Source organism: Plodia interpunctella, chromosome 22, assembly GCF_027563975.2.
Source record: "Plodia interpunctella isolate USDA-ARS_2022_Savannah chromosome 22, ilPloInte3.2, whole genome shotgun sequence".
Taxonomy (NCBI): Eukaryota; Metazoa; Arthropoda; class Insecta; order Lepidoptera; family Pyralidae; genus Plodia; species Plodia interpunctella.
The window spans coordinates 2,473,656-2,496,917 of record NC_071315.1 but is presented as its reverse complement, the minus strand read 5'-3'; the positions used below and the strand labels follow the sequence as shown (position 1 = coordinate 2,496,917).

The 23,262-nt window shown below is 36.3% G+C and overlaps 4 protein-coding genes, 1 long non-coding RNA gene and 1 pseudogene across 5 annotated transcripts in view; 4 read left to right on the top strand and 2 right to left on the bottom strand.

Annotated features, from left to right (window-relative positions):
- Positions 1-22,432, bottom strand: part of LOC128679641 (uncharacterized) — a 56,898-nt gene extending 34,466 nt beyond the window's left edge. Inside the window, exon 1 of the transcript XR_010370209.1 lies at positions 20,591-22,432. The gene's annotated coding sequence lies outside the window, so the exon portion shown is untranslated. The remainder of the gene's footprint in view (positions 1-20,590) is intronic.
- Positions 94-8,628, top strand: LOC128679651 (uncharacterized). The gene is made up of 2 exons (XR_010370210.1): positions 94-202; positions 7,542-8,628. It is a non-coding gene; the product is annotated as an uncharacterized LOC128679651 (long non-coding RNA).
- Positions 276-2,604, top strand: LOC128679645 (uncharacterized). The gene is made up of 2 exons (XM_053762031.2): positions 276-839; positions 1,162-2,604. Exons 1-2 carry the CDS (start codon positions 510-512, stop codon positions 1,762-1,764), a joined length of 933 nt encoding a protein of 310 aa, XP_053618006.1. The 5' UTR covers positions 276-509; the 3' UTR covers positions 1,765-2,604.
- Positions 3,966-6,486, top strand: LOC128679649 (transcription factor Adf-1-like). The gene is made up of 2 exons (XM_053762034.2): positions 3,966-4,535; positions 5,836-6,486. Exons 1-2 carry the CDS (start codon positions 4,188-4,190, stop codon positions 6,379-6,381), a joined length of 894 nt encoding a protein of 297 aa, XP_053618009.1. The 5' UTR covers positions 3,966-4,187; the 3' UTR covers positions 6,382-6,486.
- LOC128679640 (uncharacterized) lies at positions 4,840-7,010 on the bottom strand. Its single transcript, XM_053762025.1, has 2 exons — positions 6,483-7,010; positions 4,840-5,683 (listed from the first exon to the last, which is right to left on the bottom strand). Exons 1-2 carry the CDS (start codon positions 7,008-7,010, stop codon positions 4,865-4,867), a joined length of 1,347 nt encoding a protein of 448 aa, XP_053618000.1. The 3' UTR covers positions 4,840-4,864.
- Positions 9,375-10,039, top strand: LOC128679818 (uncharacterized; annotated as a pseudogene).
- Positions 22,433-23,262: the final 830 nt, after the last annotated feature.

The window sequence follows — 23,262 nt, the reverse complement described above, 5'->3', positions numbered from 1 at the left end:
CCTAAATATACCCAAAAAAGACGTAGAAACTAAAATACATGTACTGCGTACTCAATTTACTAGAGAGAAAAAAAAGATGTCGGCAAAAAAAACTACAGGCAGCGGCGTAATAGAAAAATGTAAATGGATTTATTACGAGCCATTGGAATTTTTGTTATGTGGTGCAACTACTTCTGGTGAAACGGATACTATGAATAAAACAGTAAGTTGTTTTTGTATATAATTGTTTTATACTATTGTCTGTAAAATTATTAAGCGGTCTACACACCAAAGCCGCTGACCCGGCGGCACGGATCGCCGGCCCAACCCGCCGGCCTTATTTTGTACAATCATGCCGCCGGCTTGCGCCCGCGCGGGCAAGCCGGCGGGGCAGCATGCCGATGCCGACGGCATCCCTCTCCACTCACTCAGTCAGTTGCCCGCCGGCTTTCATAGAGTAGTGACGTATCACTTATTCATTCTCTGTTGTTGTGAAGTGTCGGCACTTTTATTTTTATCAACTAACCAATATGGAGTGGGACGATGCAACAGTTATAAAACTAATAGACCTCTATCATTTAAAAGAAATATTATGGAACCCAAAAAACCGTGACTACAAAAGCCGGCCAAAGCGTTACGACGCATTTAATGAAATTGCCAGTGAATTTGCTACTGATGTTCCGGAAATCGAGAGAAAGATAAAAAATTTAACTAGTCATTATTACCGAGAGAAAAAAAAAGAAGATAATTCAAATAAGTCTGGTGCGGGTACTGATGGTATTTATCATAGTAAATGGTTTGCCTACAAATCACTAAATTTTCTGCGGAACAAAAATGTGCCTACTGGAACCACCGATACTGTAAGTAAAGATATATTTTTTTTTTATTTATAATCAGGCAACTAGGGCCCCATAGACATATAATTATAATATTAGTTTATTTATTAGTGTATCTTGGTATTTACATTTTAACCCTTTCCCGGGCATTGGCAAAATAGTTGCCACTCAGGTAAAAAAAATGTGTTTGAAAAAAAAATAATTGAAATGTTGAAGACTTATTCAGTGCCTTTAATAAAATCCATAATAAAAAAATACACAATAAATGTTGATTTTGACTAGAGATACTTATTTATTTTTTATTAAATTAAAGTAAAACGTCAGTCTTTTTCGTCTTTTTTCGCAGGACACACCGTCGACGAGCCACGATTCACAATCGAGACGAGAATCACAATCAAATCAAAATGATTTACCACAGATGTCACCAGGAGATTCACAATCAAATCATAATGATTTACCACAGATGTCGCCAGAAAATACAACTTGGCAACGAAATAAACGTCCTAAAATCAACCCTAATAAAGAGTTGATATCCGAAGCATTGAATATTATGAAGAATGTCTCCCAACGACCAAATGTGACAAAAGATGAGGATGGTTTATTTGGAGATTATATTGCGGGTCAGTTAAGACAAATGGATCGACAAATGAAAGCTATTGTGAGACATCGGATCAACAATATAATATTTGAAGCCGAAACTGGATATAGATCCGATACATTTACGGATTTTGCAAGACCAAGTAGTGTTTCTAGTTCACACAGTCATCCAGGATACTATACAGCATCTTCACTACAACAGGCGGTTGTAAGCCCTTCTACAAATAACTTAACTTCTTCTGAATACTCTGCCCAAACAAACTCAGATCCACAAACAATTCAACCTTCGTCACTAGAAACATTTGCTGAAGAATACCTAGCTCTAAATCCTTCTGATAGTGTTATAAAGTAATCTTCAAAATATGTTATAAATATTTAATTTTCTTTTTGGTATAATAAAGGTAGCTATAGGTAGCCCCATTAAAGTTAAATTTAAAATTAGTGTTGACTATTCCCTTCACACGAGTAGAGCTTGACATATGTGCGTAAGGAATAGCAAGGTTTTAATTTTAGTTTAGTGACACTTCTACCAATAGTTAATATCATGTTATTGGTTTACAAAAACACATTTCTTATTTTGTTTAAAATTTTATTATACGAATCACAATAAAAGTGTATCTCACTGTGTAATTTACGATTTTAGATTTAATGGATAATACATGGAACTACTTTAATGATTAAAAATAATATTGATTATATGAGTTGAGTTATTGGTTATATTGCCATTCTAATCCTCCGACACTAGAAAGAAAATAATGAGTCAACTCCACTCTTGTATCCTCAGCGGTCACTGTAGTATCCGAGGTTTGATTGTCTTCTCCTGACATATTATCTAAGCAACTGTCGTTTTCAAGATGTCTACGCCATTCACCGGGAAAGATTTCTCCTTGATTATTTTCAGTATCGTATTCATTTTGCTGAGTTGCAGCGGTTCGTTTGATATAATTAAATAAATGTATACACGCCAAAGTTACAGTAGTAGCTTTTTCTGGGATTAGCTGAATAGGTCTATGAAAAATCTTAAATTTGTGTGTTAACTGCCCAAACACGTTTTCAACTACTCTTCGCCCTCGACATACGCGATAGTTAAAAACCCTCTTAGATGATCCCATTGTGTGATTACCATCATAAGCCTTTATAATATGGGGTTGCAGAGGAAACGCGTCATCACCCAAAAAAAAATACGGTACTGGTAGATTCCTTCCGGGTAAAGGGGTTTTATGTGGTATATTCAATTCATTATCATTTAACAATCGACATAATGCTGAATTATTAAAAACCCCACCATCTGAAATCCGACCCTGACATCCCACATTAGCGTACAAAAAGTTGTAATCAGCATCTACCAAAGCAAAGAGCACAATACTGAAATATTTTTTATAGTTTATATAATCACTTCCACTTTTTGGGGGACATTGAAGTTTTATGTGTTTCCCATCCATTGACCCAAGACAATTGGGTATTTGCCATCTTTTTAAATATTCATCTGCAATTTCTCTCCATCCTTCCTGACTCCTTGGAATTTTCACATAATCTGAAAGTCCTTCAACTAAAGCATCACATACTTCAGGAATAATGCTTGAAATTAGTTGAGGAGATACTTTAAAGACGTCGCACAGGCTACTAAAAGAATTTCCTGAGCTTAGGTATTTTAACGTTATTGACAATCTTTCTACTGGTGAAACTGCTTTTCTGTAATTTGTGTCTTGTTTAGCTATTTTGTGTCCAACAATATTCAGTAAATATTCAAAGTCGGTACTGGTTAATGACAGGAAAGTCTTAAAAGAAATGGGTTTGTATAGAACCAAGTCGTCTTCCCTTAAATCACTTAATCTTTGACAAGTACTGTATTTATTGCGACTCATTAAACTTGGCCTAACCCAACACCTTCGTGTGTTGAGGGATCCACCGATAATAACTCCACAAACTGCTATTATTAAATCACTGTTATCGTCCTCCTCCATGTCAATCTGAAAATACTACTTCTGAATTATTCGCAACACACACGTCCAATCTCTACGACTATTTGGCAATTACTAGAACACCACATGCCGCGGCTGTCGTGCCGCCGGTATTGCCGCCGGCAAAGTCGTTCGGCTTGGACATTCTGAAGCCGCCGGGTTAACCCGCCGGCACTAAGCCGCCGGGCTGTGCCGCCGGGTCAGCGGCTTTGGTGTGTAGACCGCTTTACAATTACGCTACATTATTTTGCCATGGAACTCTTCCCTCTGGAGTTATAAAGTAATCGGCAAACTGTTCTCTAATACAAAGAGCTGATTGTGATGCAGGCCTGCCCCGTCTTTGCAAATCAATCATAGGAAACGAACTTAGTTCCCTTCGCCAAGAACCTTCTAATAGGTTACCTTCAGAGTCTTCAAAATCAAAAGTTTGTGGAGGTGTATATATGGATCTGGAAACTGAGTTACGTCTTAAGAAGTTATGTAAATATACACAAGCAATTACCACGAGTTCACAATTGGCGAGTTTTAACGGAATAGGTTTAGTGAATACACGGAACACCACACATAAAATGCCAAAAACATTTTCTATAAAGCCCCGGATACACTAGGGAACATTTTGTCCCGCAACATGACGCGCAACACAAAATATACGTGACGCTGCAACGTTGCATAGTGTCCCGCAACATGACCCACAACATTGTACGTGACGCGGGGCATGTTGCTTGCTCCCGCCTCGTGAGCGAGCGCATGTGTCCCGCGTCAGTGTTGCGGCATTTGTCACCGAGTATAGTCGCGTACGCAACGTGCCTTTAAAATGTCTGTTGTGTGGGGAAATGATACCGTGCTTTTGCTTATTGAGCTTTACGAAAGTCGTGACTTGTTATGGGATACTTCACACCGTGACTATCGAAATAAAATAAAGAAAAATGATGCATGGGAGGATATTGCCAAGGCGCTTAAATTGCCTAGAAAAGAAATAGAAGCCAAAGTACATACCCTGCGTTCGCAATTTGTCCGAGAAAGGAAGAAAGTGAAATCGTCAAAAACTACTGGCAGTGGACGAGAGGACGTGAAGTCCAGTGCATGGTTTGCGTATGATGCAATGAAATTTTTGCTAAAGGGAGCCACAACGTCTGGAAGCTTGGACACTTTGGACACAAACGTAAGTTATGCTTTTTTATTTCTAATTTATTTATATTTACTAGCGGCCCGCCCCGGCTTCGCACGGGTAGCTAAATTTATACATACTTAATTTATTAATTTAAACTTTCTTCTATTTCTATTTCCTTTTTTCTGCCCATATGATGCTGTATTTTTTTATCTTATCACTTATTTTATTATTATTTCACCTTATCACTACTAATATAATATGTATTATTTACATTAACTAAGATTTGTACACACCTCACCCACAAGACTTCACTTCTAAAAGGATTGACGTTGTTCAATAACATTAAAAGAAAAAATATAGTACAATACTAGTTTATTCATTTAAAAATTATTCTGCCAGGGAACACGTCCTTCTTCACTCATGAAATATTCAGCAAATTTGTTTCTTATTTCCATAGCAGATTCAGGGTAGCGTCGTCCCATAGCATTTAAATTCGACATATTAACAGAGCCAGCTTCTCTGCGCCAAGATCCTTCTAAAATATCGTGATCCACATTTTCAGAATCAAAAGTTCCATGTGGGTTGTACAGTGATCTCGATTGACTATTTCGCCTTAAAAAATTATGGAGGTATATGCACGCCATTACAACAAGTTCAGCATTACAGGGTAGGATGGTTATGGGAGTTCGGAATATACGAAATACAACACCTAAGATACCGAACACATTTTCGACAATTCTTCTAGCTCTTGACAGTCGATAGTTGAAAATGCGTCTTGTTGTACCCACGTCATGATTACCGGGATATGGCTTCATCATGTTTTCTGTCAGTGCAAAGGCGCTGTCTCCTACAAGTACGTAAGGCATATTCGGCCCATCTTGTCGTATTGGGTCTGGAGTCGGCCAGTTGAGTTGGTTATCAGCCAAAGCTTTATAAAAAGCAGTCTCTTGGAATACTCCACTGTCAGAAGATTTTCCTTTAGCACCACAATTTGCATAGATAAAATTGTAATTTGCATCGACAATACCCAATAGGACAATACTAAATTGTTCTTTATAGTTAAAATAGTCACTTCCAGAATTCGAAGGAGCTTGGATCAAAACGTGTTTACCGTCTATAGATCCAACGCAATGCGGAAAATTCCATATATTTTCAAAGCTTCTAGCCTTGGCTTTCCATTCATTTGCAGTAGCTGGGACCTGTAAAGAAATTATTAAACATTAAATACTATTTTTACGTACTAATAATTAAGGATTCATGTCTAACAGATGTTTGAAATAATACAATACGTGTTTTATAGTCTATCCTTATTATAATAATTGATTTAATATTTATATCATTAATTTTTCAGAGTCCACAAAGCCAAAACACGATTTCGTCTCCGGATGAAGATGTCGTTCTACAGTCTCAATCTACCGTTCCAGAATTTCAATCTCCTCATCAACTAGAATCGCAATCTACCATTGATCAAGCAGAGCAACCTACAACCCCTGCACCAACACCTTCATCGTCGCGACCAACTCGCAAGAGGAGCCACCCCAATGAAGATAGATTAGAGGAGGCTTATGAAGTTCTGCATGCTGCTAAAAACAGAATGATGTCCCGAGATGAATTCGATGTTTATGGACAGTACGTAGGAACTGAGTTACGTGCATTAAATGACGAACACAGTGTAATTATGGCTAAATATTATATTAATAATATTTTATTAGATGCACGCTTAGGAAAATACCGTACAATTTATAATAATCAAAGCCAGCCAGTTGTTCAACAGGGCTATAGCACTGCATCCAGTGATATTAGCCCCGAGCCTTCTGAAGAGCATATTATACAAGATATACTTGAAACTATGGATTCCTCGAACACTAATAGCATTGATGGCACTAATACTAATTAATTTACGTTGGTCGCTATATCCATCTCGTACTCTTTAAAATTTATTTTACTGAAGATTAAAATACAATTATAAATAAAATATATGCGTTTTCTTTAACTTACCTTTACACATATCTTCAATTTATTTATCAGTTCTTTACAAACTTCTGGTACTATTTTACGTATCAGTTGTTTTGACACTCGAAAAGTGTACGACAAAGAAGCATAAGAATCTCCAGTCGACAAGTACCTCAATGTAATGGCAAGTCTGATATGAGGACTAATAGCGTTTCGTAATATTGTATCCTGTTTGGCTATGGAAGATGCGATCATTTGCAACAAAGTTTCAAAATCAGATGATGACATGCGAGTAAAATTCACAAACGATCCGTCAGACATTCGGAGATCACTTAGAATATTTACTCTTCTTTCTCGTTGTAATAAGAAATTCCGCATCCACCACCTTCTCTTTCTCTTACGTTTCAACACACTCGATATAATTACTATGTACGCAGCACTAATAGCCACAACCTCCTCGGGCGACATTTCTATAAACACTGAGAAGTGTGGTCGACAAAATGTTCCGCGACATGTATCTCGGCACATTCCACGTAGTTGTTGAGCAACATGTTCCGCAACATGTTGCTCCATTTGTCCCCTAGTGTATCCGTGGCTTAATCCTCCTAGCTCTTGATAGTCTGTAATTGAATATACGCTTTTTGTTCCCACGTTCATGAATGCCAGGATATGGTTTCATGATGTTCTCCGTTAGCGCGAAAGCACTGTCACCTACAATTACATACGGCATTTCTGTTCCGCCTTGTGTTATTGGTTCAGGCCGTGGCAGTTTAAGTGAGTTTTCTAACAATGCATTATAAAACGGTGTTTCCTGAAATATTCCACTGTCGGACGACCGACCCTTAGCTCCATAATTTGCGTAAATAAAGTTGTAATTGCCATCTGCAATTGCCATAAGTACCATGCTGAACTGATTTTTATAATTGTAGTATTCACTTCCAGAATTATTTGGCGCCACAATCATAACGTGTTTCCCATCAATGGCCCCAATGCAATGTGGAAAATTCCATCGTATTTCGAATTCACGACTTATTTGTTTCCATTCTTGTTCCGAACTTGGAACCTAAAAAATAAATAAATATATAATAAGATAATAATTTACAGGTAGATGAAAACAATGCACTTGAAAGTGGTATGGAGTCAGAGCCATCTCAATCACCAAGGCCGAATGCTACAACATCTACATCTTCGATGAAAAGAAATAAGACAGATGAATCAAATGAAATATTAGAGGTTTTGAAAAGTGCTAAAAAAAAGATGGATGAAAAGGAGAAGAAGGATCCATTTGATATATATGGTGAATATATTGCTGCTGAATTAAGAAGTGTTAAAGATGACCAAGCCGTGACACAGGCAAAGTACCATATTAATAATATACTGTATGAATTAAAAATGGGACGATATAATACATATGGATATCAAACGGCATCTTCTCATCCATCATCAACACCAAATAATGTTCAGGAAACTGAAATAAGGGAAATTGAGAGACACGAAACAAATAAACTAGATGCATTACAAGACGAAACAGAAGATTCGGCTATACTAAACTTAGTTAACTATCTCAGTGATGAATCAACGCAATAGCATACACTGTTTTTTTTGTGTTTTTTAATTAATAAAATACTTGATTACACAAATAGTGTTCTTGTACCTTGACATATCCTGCTAGTGAGTTAATTAGTTCTTGACATACATCTGGTATAATTTTGCTAATCAATTGTTTTGATACTCTGAATGTGTATGAAAGAGAACTGTATGAATCTCCGGTTGCAAGATACCGTAATGTAATAGCCAGCCTCGTTTGAGGTGAAACTGGCTGACGAATATTTGTTTCCCTTTTGGCTATTGATGGACCAATCATTTCTAGAAGATGTTCGAAATCACTTTTCGACATTCTCGTAAAGTTACAAAATGATCCATCTGTCATTCTGAGGTCACTCATCAAATTTTCCCTTTGCAAAAGATAATTTCGAATCCACCATCTTTTTCTCTTTTTTTTATTAGAGATTCTATACATCTGATACAGAGAACACAACAACACTACCTCCTCGGGCAACATTTTAACGCAGACTGGCGTGTGGACAACCTGTATTGATTTAAACATAGTTGCTAGCAACATTCTCGCCGCTCACCAACAATGTTTAGCAACTGTTGCTAAACAAATGTTTACCATGAATACGGGGCATTAGTCTCGTATGTAAATCGGGAAGGAAATACATTTCTTCGTTATCATAATTCAAGCCAGCACAAAACTTTAACGTATGTAAATGTACAAAAATCTCTTTTAGTCTGCAATTATGTTGTAGATTTACTTTGCATATTCCATGATTTTTTTTTTGTTTTTGTTTTTTACTAGCTCAAATGTCATCCGAACTAAAAGTTATACCACCAACAAGGGTTTATCCCGGTATGAAAAATAAAAAAATACTATGGAGGAAGAAGAATGTAGACCGACAACTCCGAGAAAAAACTGGGAACAAGAAAATGACTATAAGGATACACCGAGGTGTAAAAAATTGAAAAGATCTTTAAAAAACACAAGTAAACTTTTAAAAAGTTATAGAGAGAAAAGTATTAAATTATCAAAAAAAAACTAAAATTTGGTAGATTTAAATAAAATGAAGTTTAAAAGCTCAAAATTTGATAATGATGCAATTCAAAAAAGGAAAAAAACAATGGACAGAAGTGGAAAAAAACGTGCATGTCACTTTACTGTAAGTCTCCTGCCACTTTAAATATTTAAGAAAAGGAGGCTTCTTGCTAGCTGCTACCACTACCATTCAAAATTGGTTGTAATCCACCAACTGTTTACTGGGATTAAATGATATTTTTGAAAATATTTATCGCAAATTTGTTGTTCAATCTATATAATATAAATCATGTGCAATTTGTTTTGATGAGATGAGCATTAAAACTGATTTAGAATATTAAAAAAAAATTGATTTGGTGGAGGGATTCGAAGACTTTGGTGGAGGCGATCTTTCCCCCGTGGAAGCCAGATATGCACTTGTATTTGTAGTTAGAGGTATTTACAATAATTTGAAAATTCCTATAGCATACTTTTTATCACACAAAAATGTGAACTCTGACAAGTTGATTAATTTAATTAAATTTTTAATTAACAGATTATTCGCATGTGGATTATTACCGAAAGTGATTGTATGTGACCAGGCAACAACAAATGTTAAGGCGATCAAATCCATGGGGGCAACAAAATATGGAACCATATATATTATAGATAATCGTAAAATTTTTGATATACCGCATTTGATTTAAAAAATTCAGAAATAATTTGATTGACAAATATTTTGATTTAAATGGTAATGGGATTTCATTTAATGATATTATTAATGTATATAATGTAGATAAAAATAATAAAAGTAAATCAATCAATAAATTAACCCCGGTGCACTTAAAGCCTAATAAATTTCAAAAAAATGCGGGTGAAATACGCCGTACAAGTTTTAAGACATTCAGTTGCTGCAGCTGGAGAACTGCAAAGTACAACAGCCAAAAATACAGCTGATTTTGTTCAAGTTGTGAATGATTTATTTGATTCGTTGAATTCAAGAAATAAATTTGATTACAATCCTAAATAATCTAAATCCTAATAAATGTGCTTTAACAAAAAATAAAAATACGCATGTGTATCAATCGTTGATTAAGGGTAAATCATTATTTGCTGATTTGAAGAAAATGATTACGAAAAATAATTCAATTAAATTCACAAGCCCTCCGTGTTTTGAGGGTACACAATCAATGATGTGTTGCAGTTCTCCAGCGAGGAGTTCTCTAAGGTCACCCAGGTTAAATTCATTATGACGTATCGATTAAATCAAGATGTGATTGAAAATTTATTTGGAATTTATAGAATGAGGGGCGGTTGTAATCGTAATCCAACATCAAGAAACTTAACAGCCATATTCAGATCGAATTTGCTTAATAATTTAATAAAATTAGAAAACACCAATTGCGAGGCAGATGACGTCCCTTTTGTTTCTTCAACAAATTTTAATAACCAAAATACGCAACTGATACAGGCTTCATGTTCCTTCAAAGCCAAAATTTTCTTCGGTTTCAGCACAGTTTGGACCAGTCTCGTCCAAATTCCAGATACCTACGTGAAGGAGTAAGATTATGTTTTGCGATCAAGTCACCAAGTTTCTCGAAAAATTGATTTACGTTATGTCGGTTGAATGAGGTCGCGCGTCCTGGACTGGTAGCTTCGGGTGTTCTTATAGAAAGTGCAGAGATCCTCTTCAAGAAGTTTGTTAACCAATCCTTGCCAGTCTCACCATTTCTATGCCAAGATGGTGGGATGTTTTGTATATTAAACTTCACGGCACACTGGTATGCAAGTTGCCGGACTTCTTCCGGTAGAAGACCTAAGTAAATAGCAGCACTTTTTAAGATGTTCTGCGACAGCAGTACATCTTAAATCATTTTTAATTTGCGTCCATCTTTAATGACTGCATCAGCAGTCCTTTGTAAAAGATCCTGTGATGTACTTGGTTGGAATTCTCAAAATAAGTGTTTAGTCTATTGTGAAAAGTTTACGAAACTGGTTAGAGTGGGATTTGCATTTAGACCCCTCAATTGTAAGATTGTTTTTATTTGATATTTTTGCAGGAATTAAAATTAATCTTTTTTAAACTTTCGCGCTTTAGACACATAATTATAGTTTAACGGGACTTAGGACGTACCCAAGGTACGTGCTATGTCCCGTTAAACTATATAATTATGGAATTAAAATTGTTATACAAATATTCTTATCTTATATAATTGAACTAGACGTGTGCTAACTAAATTTGTTTATTATGATCTAAAAGATTTTTTGAAAATAAAAATGTTGTAATTTGTTTTGGTATTGGATTGGAATAAATTGTTGATAATGATTATACAGATCAGAATAAGGAATTACTTGAAATACTCAAGTAAAGAAATGATAAAGAAGTCAAATTTATGAAAGATGAAGATGTTCTTTTTGCATTATCTCTGGTGCAGTCTTTTAAAAACATGCCCACAGCAAACTAAGAAAAAAATATTGAATTGTCTGTGATAGGAAAAAAAGACATGTTATGGATATGCTTGTGGACCTTCACACCAGTCTTATAGAGCTCAAATTCATTCAAATAAACCACTGCCACAATCACTACCACCATCACCAGTTCAACCAAATCCTCCCTATTCTTTCAGAATTTTTGATTTTCTGTCCTCCTATGTCCAAACTTTTATCTTAATTTTAAGTAATATTTGTAGATTTAACTAACAAAAAAAGTAACTGTAATTCTTCAGTAAAAATTCCATTCCCATTCCTGTTTCCAGTTCATCAAGATTATAGATAAATGATAATAACAAAAAAATGTTTTGGGTAATTTTCTCAAATGTAGATAGAGAGTATAAAACTGGCTGATTAGAAATTATCAGCATTGAATGGATGAACATGATGTTTCCACCTGATAATCCTTTTATTTCTGCCACTACTGCTTATAATATTTTATTATTACGGAGTTTCCTACATAATAATAGTATTATAATTCTGGTTAATCCATTTAGCATGTTGAGTTTAGCGGCTGCACCGCGCCCAAGCCGCGGGTCCGGCTCGCTTGCTACGTTTCGTAGGCAGTTCAACGTACAACGTAAGAGAAGGCATTAACACACAGATACATATAAGAGAAAATACTGATAAAGAACAAACCGATTTATGTCGACTTGAAAACCATCCCTATTCACATCATATACATCATACACACGATACTAGTTTCCGCCTCAAGTGAGACACTGAGACGAAATAAGACAGAAAAATCGTCGGTGATACTGCAATACCGCGTAACCAACAGTTGCAAATACCGCGTAAGTGCGAAAAAATCAAAATTGATCGCGCCTGTATATTCTTGACAGCGATTGGCGTCGTGCCGTGTGATCATACGAGCGCTTCGTCCAATCAAAACGGTTCAAGCCACGCTTGTCAAAACCGCGCGAATAGCTGACCGACTAATTTAACTTCAATACCGCGCATCTACGCAGGATTGCTACGAACGAGTGGTCGTTTTGTTTGTGTCTCCGTAAAATTTGTGATTTAAGCAGTGTTTAGTGAATTATACGGTAAGTAAATGTTATATTTTGATTTATTTATGCCTTAGGTACTATTTAAAAGATTTGATAAATTTGAAATTAGCATATTAAACAATAAAAATATGAAAAACTTTTCTATGGTAGTTCCGCGGTATTTAAACATTCTCTTTACATCGTGATTCGCGTAATTACGCGGAATTTACACAATGTAGTTAGATTACGCGATTATGAATTTTGATTTTCTTTGTTTTAAATTACAGGTAAATAATAATTATGGAGGACATAAATGGTGAAGAGTCGTTGGAATCAAAAGAAAATAAGACAGATTCTAATATGAAAGTCACAACACTGAGAGATCTTCAAAGACGACGACAGGAACTTATAGTTAAAAGGCAGAATATTTTAGATAAAAAACATTCTCAACATCAATCCATATTTGGAAATATACATCAAAAACTGTGTGAGTCACCGATGAACATAACAGATGATGATGTTGATATAGCTATAGTAGAACCGCCTAAATGAGTCCTCGCCCGCGGAGTACAAGGGGCGCGGGGGTACGACGACAAAGGGGACCGAGAGAGGTGCGGGCGGCGGGCGCATTCTTGTAAAAACTCAGTTCGCTCGCTACGCGGTTAGCGATCACACGTGTTGACAGTTGCGGACGCCTTGTGAAAGTTATACATGAGATTACATTCTCAAGATGAGTCGAAATGTTTTCGGACATAGAATTAATAGTCAGTGCAAACAAATGGCGTTTAACGTATATGAATATTTTAGAAAAAAGAAACTCGACCCAAATTCTGATGAATATAAACAAGATATACCTTTAAATAAAACTGTAGCAGAAGTTACTGGATTATCAGAAAAGACTGTATCTAGAATTGTACAACAAGGGAAAGCATTAAATGACAACGAGAGATTTAAATCACCAAGAAAACCAAAACAGGTTCGTAGAAAAAGAGTGGAAATAGACGATTTCACAAAAGGAGTGGTAAGAAGAAAAGTCACTCAGTTTTACACAATTTTCAAAAAAATACCTACTCTGAAAACTTTGAACGCTGTACTTAGAGAAGAGAATATATTACACTGCGGCAGGGAATATTTAAGGCTATTATTACATGATCTAGGTTTTAAATTTAAGAAATGCGGATCTAAAAGGAAACTCCTTATCGAACAGCCAAATATCACATCGTGGAGGTGGAAATACCTAAATACTATTAAAAAATATCGTAGAGAAAGAAGACATATTTTATACCTTGACGAAACTTATGTAAACGCGTCTCATAACGTTTCAAAATGTTGGCAATCAAAGGATGAACTTGGCGTTCTATCTCATATTGGTAAAGGGGACCGTTTGATCATCGTACATTGTGGAGGTCAAATTGGATTTGTAGACGGAGCCCTTGTGATATTCAAATCCAAATGTAAAACAGGTGATTATCACGATTCTATGAATTTCGCAAATTTCAGTAAATGGATAAATGAAAAGCTCATGCCTAATATACCGCAAAATTCTGTCATAGTAATGGACAACGCAGCTTATCATTCGGTTCGAGAAGAGAAAAAGCCAACTATGGCTTCTACCAAGCCAACTATGCAAGAATGGCTACGACGACATAACGTGCCTTTTGATGAAAAACTTAGAAAAGATGACTTATATAAATTAATTAAAAGCCATTTCACAGAAGATATTTACAAAATTGACGAGGTATTGAAAAGAAACGGACACGAAGTATTGCGTTTGCCTCCATATCACCCAGACCTGAACCCCATTGAGTTGGTCTGGGGTGATATCAAAGGACAATTAGCACAAAAAAGTATCGACTCTAATTTGGACCAGAAAAAAGAAATATTAGAGAGATTATTTGCTGAATATCCCAAAGAGAAATGGGAGAATTGTGTTAAACACGTGATTAAAATCGAAGACGAATATTGCAAACATGATGGAGCACTAGATGAAGTTGTTGATTTTATTATTAATGTGCAAGACGATTCTGATGATTCTGATGATGGCTGTTTCGAAAGTGAAGAATCAAGTTCCAGTGATACTGATATTATGGACATAAGTGATTGATTTATAATTTTGATAAATTTTGCATAAATAAATATTACATACATAACTTTATTACCTTTTTTTTACCTACATATCATACCTATATATCATAAAATCACATTTTTATCGAATTGTTTTGTATGAAAAATAAAAATTTGAAAATAACAATAATCGAAAAATGCTTATGCTATTTAATTCATGTACGTGGTCTCGTTGATACCATGGAGATATGGGATAACAAAAGGAACACGTTGTATAGTTTACAGTTGTTTCATTCAAATTTTGTATAGCCATTATTAATTTTTTAATAAAAATCTTCACCTGTTTGCCGCTAACCACTATGACTTCACATATCTCAAGAAATGTCCAGTAACATTTCGCCTCTTGTATTACACGCTACGCTCGACCGCCGCCCGCACCTCTTTCGTTCCCCTTCGTCGTCGTACCCCCGCACACTGGTTCGAAAATCGTATATGGTGGACTTAGGGATCAAAGTGCAGCTATCACGCTGATTTTTTTTTTACATACTCCTTTTAACAATAGCTTTGACTTTTGTTAATAAGGTTTTTGCTAAAAAGTGCATTTTCATATTTAAAAAAAATACTGTTTATTTTTTTGTATGGAGAAAAAGTAATAATCATAAAAATCTTTGAAATGGTAATACTGTTAGGCAGGGCGGCTAGTAGGCGTTATAGTCCGCACAATTCTCAACATTTTATACCTTGAAGTCATATTCATATGTCTGCCGCTTTGGCGTCCACAGCGCTTGGAAATTTTCCTTATTAAATATATAGGCATCATAAACTAAATTACCGTACCCATACTACGTGACCCGTTCAGAGGCGGATGGGTCAGTCTTTTAAAATACCGCACTTGATCATAGGAGGGGGGGGGGGGGGATTTCATCATCACGTACACAATATCGCAGAGAGAATCAGAGGATCACAGAAAAGGAGGAGGGGCGGGGATAACAAAATGGATCCTTTTATACGTAGTATGGGTACGTTCCCTTATCTTATTAATATAATATATATATTAAATATAAATATTCTAGATCGAGTATAATAAAAATAGTCTAGACAGGAAACATTGTTTTATATTTTGTAGATCAAGTATATTAGTTAAACTGTCTAGATTTCAAACAAAAATGGACAAAACAAAAATGTTTGCATGTTTTAATAATATATCGTCACAGAAAAATTATTAAAAATGCAACAGAGAACTTCGGCCACTTTTAATATTCTTATACGTCTATTATTTAGTACCATACATTAAAAGTGACTGAATGCCAGACAGATTACCAGAGCCCTCCCCTCCACTGAAAATTATACTACTTAGATTCCATAGCGCTCTTCCATCCCCTCCACTAAAAAAATACTCGACTCTCATTGGTCGAGCCCGTAATCTCGTCCAAAGTGTGATGCATGAACAGGTAGAAATTATATAAAAGAGGCGCGTACGATAAAAAAATCACTACCAATTGAACTGTTGAAGAAGATACATCTCCATAAAATCAGTGACGCTCTATTATCATCTACATACCATGACTCGATTTGGAACCAACTTGGACTTCTACATATTTCTACGAGAAGGCGACCTCAAGGATTATAAAAGGCTCCATCAAGCGATTTTGGCTGGTATTCCACTCAGTGTTTGTGACCAAGATTCTGAAGAAATATTAAAGTTTTCAAGATCCATCACTGTCAACTTGAATCGCAGATGGACCGCGGCAAACAGAACTCAGAAAACATTTATGAATAAACATATGGGCTGGTTAGAGGAAAGAATCAAGTGGCCTGTGTGCAATAACCTGAATCTCGCGAAGATTTTTGAAGATACCATAGAGGAAGAAAATCAGCTACCAGAGCCTACAGATTACGTCACTCCATCCACATCTTCTGTTACAAAGGATATGAGCACTTCTACAGAAAGTCCGGTCAGAAAACCATTTTCTGACCTGGGAAACAAGCAAAAAAAAAGACGGTCAGGTACATTAACTGACTATACAGCAGATGAGTTGTCTTTTGCTCTCGTCTCTAACCTGAAATCGGAAGGAAAAATCGACCTTGCCCAAGTGATTGGGCACCTTATGAAAAACCCAGAACGAGCACACGAAGTTCAAACATATTTGTTTCACAAGGAGAAGAAGGAAACTCTCGAGGAAGATCAAGCTTTGGCCCTTGCTACTTCACTGGATTTGTCAAAATGGAGATATTTGACGCTAAGGGCTTTCTTGACAAACTACGAAGGTTCTGCACAGCTTCCTTCGTACTACAAACTGTTGAAAGCTAAGAAGAAATGCTATCCGGATACGTCTGATATTGAAGTAACTGAAGATGGAGCAAAGGTGAAATTGCAGTCATTACTGAATTTGACTGTACAGAGGATCCTGCAAGTTGTTGGCGAACCTCTAAATCTCCCAGATGGACATCTAAAAATGACCAGCAAATGGGGATTCGACGGATCTTCAGCACAAAGTAATTACAGACAGAAAAGCGGGCAACCTGACTTCGATGATTCATCAGTATTCATGACGAGTCTTGTGCCATTAAAGCTTGAGTCTGACAATGTGCTGATCTGGGAAAATCCAAAACCTTCTTCCACGTTTTACTGTAGACCAGTGAAGTTTCAGTTCGCAAAGGAAACCAGCGAATTCATCAAACAAGAAGAAGCTGCGATGAAAGAAGAAATCCGAAACCTGACTGTGTCAAGATGCGGGGAAGTCGAGATCAGTCATGATCTGCACATGACGATGATTGATGGCAAGATAGCTACAATCATCACCGATACTCCATCTGCAGCGACTTGCAATATATGTCTGGCAAAACCCAGTGAAATGAATAACTTACCAGAAGTATTCTCAAGACCAGTTCGGGATGAGGTGTACCAGTACGGACTCTCTACACTTCACATGTGGATCAGAAGCATGGAGTGTCTATTGCACATATCGTACAATATGGACTTCGAGATGTGGTGTGCACGAGGTGAAAATAAAAACCTCAAGAAAGCAAGGAAGGATTTCACGCAACAACAATTCAAAGAGCAGATGGGACTCTTGATAGATATTGTTAAACAGGGCTTCGGAACTACGAACGATGGCAACACTGCAAGAAAATTTTTCAGAGAATACCAGAAGAGTGCACAGATTACGAAGATTGATGAGAATCTCATTAGGCATTTCGCTGTGATCTTGCAGGTCATATCCTCTGGGAATGCCATCAACATCGAGAAATTCCGGGAATATTGCAGAGAGACAGCTGAACTTTTTGTACACCTCTATCCATGGTACAATATGCCAGCAAGTGTGCACAAGCTGCTCATACATGGGGCTGATATTTGCCGACATTTCTCTTGTCTGCCTATTGGAATAATGTCGGAAGAAGCATCCGAAGCAAGAAATAAGGAATTTAGAAATACAAGGGAGCAACACACTCGGAAAATGGGAAGGATTCAGAATAATGAAGACATTCTTCATAACTTTTTAATAACTTCGGATCCATATATATCACACATCAGGCCAAAGTATGCAAAATTCAATAAATTAAAATTATTTTCAGAAGCTATTGACTTATTAGAATCAGCGGTAGAGGAAGAAGCAGAAATGGAGATCGACGAAGTTTCAGTGGATAAGACAAATCCTTTGGAATAATCATCTCTTTAGTGTGCACAATATCACAGCTCTTTTCAGAGCTTTACAACAGCTCTCTCCAGAGCTCTACAAAAGCTCTTTTCAGAGCTCTACAAAAGCTCTTTTCAGAGCTCTACAAAAGCTCTTTTCAGGGCTACCATATATATCTTCATATTTCTTAGCTTTACAACAGCTCTTTTCAGAGCTCTACAAAAGCTCTTTTCAGGGCTACCATCTATATCTTCATATTTCTTGGGCAACATAGTCAATATCTAATGTATAAAATTCTCGCACGGTATAAATTTTGTGTGCTTGTCGCAAAGGTCTTGCTTTAAAAAGATAATCGTTTCATCATTAATAGTATGAAATTTCATCTCAATCAAAAATTTCATCGTAATCCTGACCTCCCCCCCAGCCTTCGTATGATCAAGTACGGGTATTTTAAAAGACTCCCCATCCGCCTCTGAACGGGTCACGTAGTATGGGTACGGTAATTTAGTTTATGATGCCTATATATTTAATAAGGAAAATTTCCAAGCGCTGTGGACGCCAAAGCGGCAGACATATGAATATGACTTCAAGGTATAAAATGTTGAGAATTGTGCGGACTATAACGCCTACTAGCCGCCCTGCCTAACAGTATTACCATTTCAAAGATTTTTATGATTATTACTTTTTCTCCATACAAAAAAATAAACAGTATTTTTTTTAAATATGAAAATGCACTTTTTAGCAAAAACCTTATTAACAAAAGTCAAAGCTATTGTTAAAAGGAGTATGTAAAAAAAAAATCAGCGTGATAGCTGCACTTTGATCCCTAAGTCCACCATATACGATTTTCGAACCAGTGTGCCCCGCGCCCCTTGTACTCCGCGGGCGAGGACTCATTTAGGCGGTTCTACTATAATAGCGATACTTTGACAACAATTTTTCCTTTTAGTCCCAGCCAAACTTCATTCACTGATATCCCAAATGTTGCAGAACAATCACTTGTAACTTTTCCTCCAAGCTATCCCAGTACTTCATCCACAGTTCAACAAGCCGCAGAAGAAACAGTGACAGATTTTTCTGGTGATGATCCCAGCACTTCTTCCACTGCTCTGCCAGATGTTCAAGAAAAAACACTTTTAATATTGACTTCAGACTATCCCAGCACTCCATCTACTTTTGTACCAGTAGTCGCAGAAGAAACGGTTCCTGATTTAGTTTATAATGATCCTAGCTATTTAAGTACTATCCCGAATATCGCAGAAGATGTGGTTATAGAATTTTGTCTTGATAATCCTAGCACTTCGTCCGCTGATGTCCCGCATGTTGCTCAAAAAACCATGGTACATCTTGCTCCCGATGACTCCACCACCGACGCTGACTGCGTACCTTTATCCGATATTACCAACATAGACACTATAGAACCTTATGATACTGAATGGTTTCCGGAAAGAAATTTAGAGCCAGAAGCTGCAAGGGAATCAAGAAAAAGAAAACGTAAAGCTGACCATGAATCCTGGAAGAGACAATTAAATAAAAAGAATAGAATGTTAGGAAAAGCCTATCTTGGGTTTAAGAAAGTAGATAATAAGTACCAACATAATGAACCGAAACCTGAAAGATCTATGGGACCTAAGTGTATGTCAGAATTTTGTGCTCGCAGCAAAATCTTTTCCTGCCCAAATCTAGCTAAAGACGTTAGAAAAGAAATTTTTAATCGTTTTTGGAGCATGACATGGTCTGAGGAAAAAATGTATGTACGGTCAATAATTGATACGGAACATGTTAAAAGGAAGACTACTGAAGGTAAATCTAGACGATCAGATACTAAACTATATTATTTACAAATAGATGGTAAAAAAGAAAGATTTTTTTTGAAAACATTTCTGGGTACATTAGGCATAAAAGTGTGGACTATTCGCTACTGGCTTGGTGATAAAACACTTGTGAATTCGGTAAATTCGAACCCAACTCCGATTTTGCAAAGTTCTAAGTTGCGAGACTATTAAATGCTATTTATCTATGTTACTCAAGTTGCCCTCACATTATTGTCGCCAATCAACCACAAAACAGTATGTAGAACCGATAATACAATCAAAATCACATTTGTACAATTTATACGTCGAATATTCGACGTCAGAATCCAAGCCAGTAGCTTCGAGAAAGCTCTTTTTTGACATAGTAAGTGAGGAAAATATAGCTCTTTTTCAGCCAAAAAAAGATGCCTGTGACTATTGTTGTTCGCATGCAGTAGGTAATGTTTCTGAAGAAGATTATAAGCGTCACATCGAATTGAAATATTTGGCTCGAGCTGAAGAGTAAAGATAAAGAAATTGCAATACGTGGGATTATTCACACTATTACTGCAGATTTGCAAGCTGGGAAATTACACTCGCTACTTACTTATGACCCATCGCTTCGTACTCGAAAACGTAGACATGACCGTGTTTGCACCATTCTCAAACACAGAACTGCCCTAGCGGCGCGACACTTTAAAGTATTGAGTGGTCGAATCTACAATAAAGCCAACAAGAAGTTAAAATTGTACCCTTGTACCAAACGGGAATGTAAATCTAAAATTCACCAATGGCTATTAACTTTAAATTATCAAGAAACTGAAAACCTTTTGGCAACAGACATTTAACTCACACACACCTAACCTAACCAAACATAATAATAGATTTAAACATACAATTACATGACACAACAGACATATACACTTACACGCATACACATCTCGTATTTATTATTTTAAATGTGAACTGGCAGCTGAGAGCATTTTTGTAGGAATAGTTATATACATTCTTATAATTTTTCTTATTTTTATCTTGTTTAATAGTATTGCACGGATTCCCAAAGCACAGAGCAATCTAGATTGGGAATTATTGTACCATATTAAGATATCTTTTTTAAGTTTCTTTTATATACCATGGAACATTTATTACGCTGCTCGCCAATCGAGACACAGGCCCATGTCTAGTTCGATGGCGGGTTTGCTGAAAAATGTCTACGGGTGCTCTTATTTAATTTATTTTGTAACGTAATGTAAGAAACTGACAATAAATACTTTTTATTATTATTATATTATTATAATTATGTCCTACTTTGTCAGCCAGTGCGCTTTATTTTAAAACCAAATTAGCAGTGCATAATTTCACAGTTTATAATATTGGTACTGACGAAGTTATTTGTTATTGGTTCGATGAGACTGCCTGTGATCTGAAAGCTACCACGTATGCATCGTTCTTTGTAAATTACCTAACGAAACTGTTACAAGAAAACCTTAAGGATGTAGTTATATGGACGGATGGTTGTACTGCACAAAATAGGAACAGTATTGTTTCTAACGCTCTTCTCAGATTAGCAATGGACAAGAATGTTACCATTACACAAAAGTATCTTGAAAAGGGCCACACCCAAATGGAGGTCGATTCGGTACATTCACTTGTTGAGAGAAAACTGAAAAATGTGGAGATTTTTCTGCCATCTCAATATGCATCTATTACTAAAGATGCTCGAAAGAAACCGTTTCCTTACAAAGTCCAACAACCCGATCATACTTTCTTCAAAGACTACAGTCTTAAAGGATACCAAATTTATGATTCTATACGCCCTGGGCGTGTTTCTGGTGATGATTGTGTTGTAGGTCTAAGAGTTTTGAAATATAATCCTAATGGAACTATCGAGTTTAAGAAGCACTTCGAAAGTGAATTCAGTCCACAACCAAGAAGACCAAAGAATATTTCAACGTTGATAAGCGACGTACCACTGCTTTATGGGTCTAGATTGCCTATACTGAAAAGTAAATATGAACACTTACAGCAATTAAAGACTGTCATTCCTCGTGACTGCCATCAATTTTATGATAATTTACCCTCTAAGGAAAAATAAGTTCCTTTATTAACACGTTAGATGCCATAGAAGAAATAATTTTATTTTTAAAAAATCTTTTTAATGTAATTTGGCGCGGAATATTAAGATATGAATGTATATCTAATTTAATGTGAAATCGGTTCGATAGTTTTCAAAATATTTTCGAAAAACCTGACGAGGTCACCGGTGACCTGCTTGGCGCTATTAAGCGAAAATATTAAAAACCGTTACGAAGGCGCCGGAGTGTCCGCAACCCCGGTCACCCGCTCCCCGCAGTCGTTTGCCTACACTGGAGGTGCGCGCACGTCGCTTTAGATAAGGTTTATATTGTCAGTTTTCTTTCGTTATACCCAATACTTGTGAAATATGGATATTGAAACTTCAGATTTGGAAGATTTTACCCAAGAAGATTTACGTGACATCGATTTACTTGAAGCTAGTATTTTTGAAAAGATAAGACGGGATTGGGATTTGAATGAAAGACAAGATACAGATAGCGAAGAGGTTATTCATGTTCCGAGAAAGCGCAGACGTATTTTTATTACAAGTGATTCTGAGTCAGAATGCGATCCCGTGGAAAAGTTCGTTACAGAAAACATACCTAGTTTGAGTGGAAGTACATCACAAAAATGGGTTGAGCCAAAGGGGCACCAACCATCTGTTATCGCCTTTACAGAGCCAACAGGTAATTGTTTTTTTTTTTTAGTTTTAGATTGCAACATTTATTTTAAAACAAACTTGAAAACGGAAATATTATATTAATTTGTTACGAATATATTCGATATCATTAACAAATTAATATATCATTACAGTCAAATGAAATGTACATATAATTTTCTATTATTTTATAGGAATGAAGGAACCATATGCTAGTCAACTGCGAAATGCAGCCCAAGGCCAATATTTCAGCCTTATGGTACCAGATGATATCTTTGAAGAAATCGCAGTTCAAACGAATTTGTTTGCAGAACAACGACAAAGAAGTGTAAAACCTTCGTCACGCTCGCATAAGTGGAAACCAACTACAAAAGATGAAGTAAAAAGATTCTTTGGCTTAATATTGTACATGGGTCTTGTGAAGTTACCAAAAATCAGTCTTTATTGGAGTACAGACCGTGTTTACAGGCAACATTTTCCTCCAACTGTCATGAGCCGAAACAGAATTTGCACTTTACAAATAACGAAACAGCTGATACTAAAGA